This window comes from Arachis duranensis, chromosome 2, assembly GCF_000817695.3.
Source record: "Arachis duranensis cultivar V14167 chromosome 2, aradu.V14167.gnm2.J7QH, whole genome shotgun sequence".
Lineage (NCBI taxonomy): Eukaryota > Viridiplantae > Streptophyta > Magnoliopsida > Fabales > Fabaceae > Arachis > Arachis duranensis.
In genome coordinates this window covers 66,501,262-66,508,215 of record NC_029773.3, presented here as the reverse complement: position 1 = coordinate 66,508,215, position 6,954 = coordinate 66,501,262, and the positions used below count along the sequence as shown (strand labels likewise).

Sequence of the window (6,954 nt, the reverse complement as noted above, 5' to 3'; positions counted from 1 at the left end):
GTAAATTATTATTGATTAAATATTAGTCTAAAATAATAATTTTTATTATTAATAAATATATATATATATAAATTATTATTGACTAAATATCAGTTTAAAATAATAATTTTTTATTGTCTATGTGGCATTGATGTTTTAAAAAAATCAACATGTACAATCAGAATCACGATAGCGTAGTAATTGCTTGATATTTAAGTGTAATACATTTTGAATTGGTTCATCAGTTGAAGTAATTTTATAAGTTGTAATTTGTATTACTAGTATGAGACCATAAAAAAGTTATAGATGTCAATTTGATTATCTTACACGAGTGATTTTTTTTTTTCACTCTAAAATTAATAAATCAATTCCTAAATTTAGACATATTATGCTCAATAAAAAGTACATTTTATAACAAAGTATCGTCAAACTAAAATGACATATCAATTTTGGAGAATTTATTTAGATACCAATTTTTATAACTATTTTCACTATGGTTATTTTTGCTATTGTTATATAAGTAAAAGAATTATTTTTAATGTTTATTGTGCAAATAATGATAAAAAAACATATACAATTAAATAATTGTGTGTACTGTTTTATATTGTTAATATATCTGTTACGGGCTGGCCCAAGGAACCGACGGGTCGACCCCGGCCCGAGCTCCACCCGACCCGGCTCCATGCCCTTCAAACGACCCGGACACGTGTCCTGTGCGACCCACGCGCGGCTGCAGGACAGCGTCCTTGGGAATATGGGCCTGTCCTCATGAGGGACCCACTACTGACATGTATATAAAGGGAAGATTGGCTCTTCCCCCGAGGTACGTCACCTTTCCATATCATTTTTCCCCGCCTGCGCACTAGCTGACTTGAGCGTCGGAGTGTCTTTGCAGGTGGCACCCCCCTCATCCTTTCTCCAGGACAAGTGCTCGTCTACTCGGCAAACCCGCAACCAGCGCGACTAAAGCTAAGGCGTTCCCACTCTTTCACCCGTACACCCGATCTGTCCGGAATCCGACAACCGAACATTGGCGCCGTCTGTGGGGACCTCCTGCCTAAATGGAAGTCGTGCTGGGTCCCGGCGACCAAGCTCGAGCAGCCGGAGCGGAGAGGGCAGCCTCCGTCGCCTCGCTAAGGGGGCGGCGAAGGTCCCCCCAACGACACACGAGAACACGACCATTCGGGGGAACGGGCGGCGATAGCGCCATAATAATGCAGGAGCTACGCCACAGAGTCCAGAACCTAGAACGACAGCTGGCCGACCGGGAGCGGGATGGACGGTCTACCGATCCTAGCTATACCCCATCTCCCGGGAGCGAGGAGGAAGACTCTCACCGAAACCGCCCGCGGCGTACATCCGCATCCCGGACGGAAGCGGAGAGCACGCGGGAGGAGTCACCCATAATGAGAAGACGAAATGACACGATCATCTACTCCCGCGGCGGACCAACCCGCCGAGTGGCAAGAGGTCGTTCCCGCGGCGGACCAACCCGCCGAGCGGCAAGATGTCGCGAAGACGGGGAAGGGAGATCCGAGAGAACGCGACAACCTGTGATAATGGGCGTCACCCCATTCCACCGATCTATCCTCGAGGTCCGGTTGCCGAAACACTTCGACAAACCAACGGACATGAGGTACGACGGAACTCAAGACCCTCTAGAACACCTCACGGCCTTTGAGGCCAGGATGAATCTGGAGGGAGTTGGGGACGAAGTAAGATGCCGCGCCTTCCCGGTAACCCTAGCAGGACCAGCGATCAGATGGTTTAACGGCCTCCCACAAGGTTCCATATACAGTTTCTCAGACATCAGCCGCGCATTCCTGGCCCAATTTACAACGCGGATCGCGAAGGCCAAGCACCCTATCAACCTTCTAGGGGTAACCCAGAGACAAGGAGAACCGACGAGGAGGTACTTAGATCGATTCAACGACGAATGCTTGGAAATCGACGGCTTAACCGACTCGGTGGCCAGTCTCTGCCTGACAAACGGCCTCCTCAACGAGAACTTCCGAAAACACCTTACCACGAAACCGGTTTGGACGATGCATGAGATCCAGACGGTAGCCAAGGAGTATATAAACGACGAGGAAGTCAGCCGAGTCGTGGCTGCCAATAAGCGGCAGTCCGGTTACAACCAAGCTCGGCAACCAGGTGACAGAGAGAGAGCAAAAGAAAAAGCCAGGGAGGAGGCATCAAACAAGGCATCGAGACCGTTCCCTCAGGTCGGGAAATTTACTAACTATACTCCACTCACTCTCCCCATCATGGAAGTCTATCAGCAAATAGCGGAGAAGGGAATCCTACCGAAACCCCGGCCACTTAAGGACCGTACGGGAGGAAATAAGAACCTCTATTGTGATTATCATAAGGGTTATGGCCATCAAACACAGGATTGTTTTGACCTGAAGGATGCACTAGAACAAGCGATAAGGGAAGGAAAGCTAGCCGCGTTCTCCCACCTCATCAGGGAGCCGAGAAGACGTTATCGCGACCAAGACGAAGAAGGCAAAACCCGTTCGGCCAAACGGCGACAAGAACCCGAAGACAGAGACCACGGCCTCACTGTGATAAACGTGGTAACAGCCAAAAACTCCGCGCCAAAATCCCGGTCGGCACACAGGAAAGACGCTAAGGTTTTGACGGTCTCATCCCCGCCGGTGCAAAACTCTAAGAAGCCTCCCTCCATCTCTTTCGGCCCGGAAGACCAATGGTTCAACGACGCCCCGGAAAACCCCCCCATGGTCATTACGGCCAGAGTGGGAACCGGCCTCGTCAAACGGATCCTTGTCGACACAGGAGCTGATTCAAATATCATGTTCCGCAACGTGTTCGACGCACTAGGGCTAAAGGATGCCGACCTGACGACTCACCAGCACAGGGTTATCGGGTTGGGCGACCACTTCATCAAACCGGACGGAGTAATATCCCTACCAATCTCGGTGGGGCAAGCCCAAGGCCGAAGATCGGCGATGGCCGAGTTCGCAATCCTCCGAGATTCCACCGCCTACAACATCATCTTGGGAAGAAAAACAATCAACGATTTCGAAGCCATAATCAACACAAAGCTGCTAGTCATGAAGTTCGTTACCGATGACGGATCCATAGGGACCGTAAGGGGAGACCTCGAGACGGCGGTCGCTTGTGACAACGCCAGCCTCTCCCTTAGAAAGAAGTCCAAGGAAGCATCCGGTGTGTTCCTAGCCGATCTTGATGCCAGAGTGGACGACAAGCCGAGGCCAGAACCAGAAGGGGATCTGGAGAAGTTTAGAATTGGTGACGACGAGGGAAAGTTCACATTCGTTAACAAGAACCTCCCACATGAATTGAAGGAGCCTTTGATCGAAATGATAAGAGCCAACAAGGACTTGTTCACCTGGACTCCAGCCGACATGCCGGGCATAGACCCAAAAATCATCTCACATCATCTAACCGTCAAGGCGGAAGCACGCCCAGTGGCCCAACGGAGGAGAAAGATGTCGGCGGAAAGAGCAGAGGAGGTGGCCAGGCAGACGGCCAGCCTCCTAGAAGCAGGCTTCATACGGGAAGTGGACTACTCGACATGGCTCTCGAATGTGGTATTGGTGAGAAAACACAACGGCAAGTGGATAATGTGCGTGGACTATTCTGACCTTAACAAAGCATGCCCCAAAGATTGCTTCCCCCTCCCTAACATAGACGCACTCGTCGATGCCGCGGCGGGATATCGGTATCTAAGTTTCATGGACGCCTACTCCGGTTACAATCAGATACTGATGCACCGTCCTGACGAAGACAAGACGGCGTTCATAACGCCAGGTGGAACTTTCTGCTATAAGGTAATGCCATTCGGCTTGAAAAATGCGGGGGCAACATATCAAAGGCTGATGAACAGGATATTCCACGACCTCATAGGGAAAACAGTTAAAGTCTACGTGGACGACATCCTGGCAAAAACAACACGACCTGACGACCTCTTGAGCGACCTGGCGAGTGTATTCGCGTCCCTCCGTCAACACGGTATGAGGCTGAATCCCCTCAAGTGCGCCTTCGCCGTGGAAGCCGACAAGTTCCTGGGATTTATGATAACTCAGAGAGGGGTAGAAGCTAACCCGGAGAAATGCCAGGCAATACTCCAGATGAAGAGCCCGGGTTGCATCAAGGACGTCCAGAGGTTGGCAGGGCGGTTGACCTCACTATCCCGATTTCTCGGAGCTTCGGCAACAAAAGCCCTGCCATTCTTTAACCTCATGAAGAAAGGGATGGCGTTTGAGTGGACACCCGTATGTGAAGAGGCCTTTCGGCACTTCAAGGAAATCCTAGCGGCACCACCCGTCCTCGGGAAGCCAAAGGACGGAGAACCACTATACCTATACCTCGCCATAACGAGTGAAGCCCTGGCCGCAGTTCTGGTACGGGAGGACGGAAAAGCTCAACAGCCAGTCTATTTCATAAGCAGGGCCTTGCAAAGGGCAGAATTAAGGTATAGCAAGTTGGAAAAGCTAGCGTTAGCACTTCTAACTTCCTCACGAAGGTTAAAACAGTACTTCCAGAGTCACCAAGTTGTCGTCAGAACAGACCAAGGGATCCGGCAAGTACTCCAAAAACCCGATCTGGCGGGAAGAATGATGACTTGGTCCATCGAACTCTCCCAGTATGACATACGGTACGAGCCCCGGCAAGCCATCAAGGCGCAGGTGATGGCGGATTTTCTAGTAGAAGTAACGGGAGACCCAAGCGAAGAAGTGAGTACACGGTGGAAGCTCCATGTGGACGGAGCCTCCAACCAGACCTTCGGAGGTGCCGGGATCATCCTGGAAAGCCCGATTGGGGTTGTATACGAACAGTCGGTCAGATTCGAGTTTCCCGTCTCGAACAACCAGGCGGAATATGAAGCCCTTATAGGAGGCTTAACCCTAGCAGCAGAAGTCGGCGCAAGAAGACTAGAAATATGCAGCGATTCCCAAGTCGTCACCTCCCAAGTAAACGGTAGCTACCAAGCCAAAGACCCTTTGCTACAGAAGTACTTGGAAAAGGTTAAAAGCTTGAGCCAAAAGTTCGAAGAGGTCACGGTCCAGCATGTACCCAGGGAAAGGAACACACGGGCAGACCTCCTATCGAAATTGGCCAGCACGAAGCCAGGGGAGGGGAACCGGTCTCTCATCCAAGGCATGACCAGAGAACCAGCAATCACACTGCACATGACAAGCCTAGGTTCTTCATGGCTAGACCCTATCACCGACTTCCTAGAACACGGCAAACTCCCTAGTGATGAAAAGGACGCGGCGAAATTGAGAAGGGAAGTGGCCAAATATGCCGTCATCCAAGGACAGTTGTTCAAGAAAGGGCTCAACCAACCCCTACTGAAGTGCCTACACCCCGACCAGACAGACTACGTCCTCAGGGAAGTCCATGAGGGCTGCTGTGGGCACCACATCGAAGGCAAGGCCCTAGCGAGGAAACTAATCCGAGCCGGATACTATTGGCCGTCGATGATGGCGGACTCCAAAGAGTTTGTCAAAAAATGCGTGAAGTGCCAACAGAACGCCAACTTTGCCAGGGCGTCGGCCTCCGAGTTAAGCTTGCTAACGACCTCCCGGCCGTTCTCTCAATGGGGAGTCGACCTCTTAGGGCCCTTCCCAGTTGGCCCGGGGCAAGTCAAATACCTCGTAGTCGCAATTGACTACTACACCAAATGGATAGAAGCCGAACCACTAGCTAGCATATCCTCATCCAATTGCAGGAAATTCATGTGGAGGCAGGTGATAACGCGATTCGGGATACCAGAAGTCGTCATCTCGGACAACGGCACGCAATTTACTGACAAAAAGTTCACGGAATTTCTCAACGGCCTAGGTATAAGGCAAAGGTTCTCTTCGGTAGAACACCCTCAGACGAACGGACAAGTGGAATCCGCCAACAAGGTTATCCTTTCAGGGCTAAAAAAGAGGTTGGACAATAAAAAGGGTGCTTGGGCCGACGAACTAGCATCGGTTCTCTGGTCCTACCGAACAACGGAACAATCCTCCACTAAGGAAACTCCTTTCCGACTAACGTACGGGGTGGACGCAGTAATACCCGTAGAGATCGGTGAACCGAGCCCACGGTTACTTTTGAAAGGAGTGGAAGAAACCGTGGAAAAAGACCTGATAGATGAAGCCAGGAAAATGGCCCATTTGACAGAAACAGCACTAAAACAAAGAATGGCTCTGCGCTACAACACCAAAGTGCTCAAGAGGGAATTCGAGCCGAACGACCTCGTCCTGAGGCGAAACGATATCGGCTTACCGACCCCCGGAGAAGGCAAGCTAGCGGCGAACTGGGAAGGCCCTTACAGAGTCAAAAAAGTGATGGGAAAAGGAGCCTTCAAGTTAGAAAGGCTTGACGGCAAAGAAGTCCCGAGAACATGGAACGCGGACAACCTAAGAAGATTCTACACCTAGAGGATGGCCCGACAAACCGACCAATCTAGCTAAGTAGTTAATTTCTGAATTTTAATTTTGAACTTCTCATAGCGACTTACGAGCCCCTTATACGATTACCGAATAAGATATACTTGTGCAAATTTTCTCTTCTGTTTTGTCACCCAATTATCCAGATAAACCATCCCATCAAGACCAACGACGACGCGCGACCCCGGGACTGATCACCCCGGGAACCCGTCAACCACCGTTGTAACATGACTACGCGAAACGCCATGGGCCGTTGATATAAATGACGACGATAAACCAAAAATGGTTAATAGAAACGATAACACGACCAGACAAATAAGAAAAAGTTTATCACGACAACACGAGCAAACGATCAAAAAGGTCATTATTCACAAGCCAAAATAAAACGGCTAAAATCAAACTGTTCATAAGCCAAAACGGCTAAAATCAAAATTGTTCATAAGCCAAAACAAGACGGCTAAACAAAAACTTCAAACAGAGGATTCATTTCTTGGGGACGTCGACAACTTTGCCATCCTGAATGACTTTGAGAACACCAATCGCC

The 6,954-nt window shown here is 49.8% G+C and overlaps 1 protein-coding gene across 1 annotated transcript; it reads left to right on the top strand.

Moving 5' to 3' along the window:
• Nucleotides 1-1,040: 1,040 nt before the first annotated feature.
• On the top strand, nt 1,041-6,401 carry LOC107474717 (uncharacterized). Its single transcript, XM_016094359.1, has one exon. The coding sequence runs from the start codon at nt 1,041-1,043 to the stop codon at nt 6,399-6,401; it is 5,361 nt and encodes a 1,786-aa protein (XP_015949845.1).
• The last annotated feature ends 553 nt before the right edge of the window (nt 6,402-6,954 follow it).

Coding starts and splice junctions, on each gene's coding strand:
- LOC107474717 (XM_016094359.1), top strand. CDS start 1,041: ATGGAAGTCGTGCTGGGTCCCGGCGACCAAGCTCGAGCAGCCGGAGCG.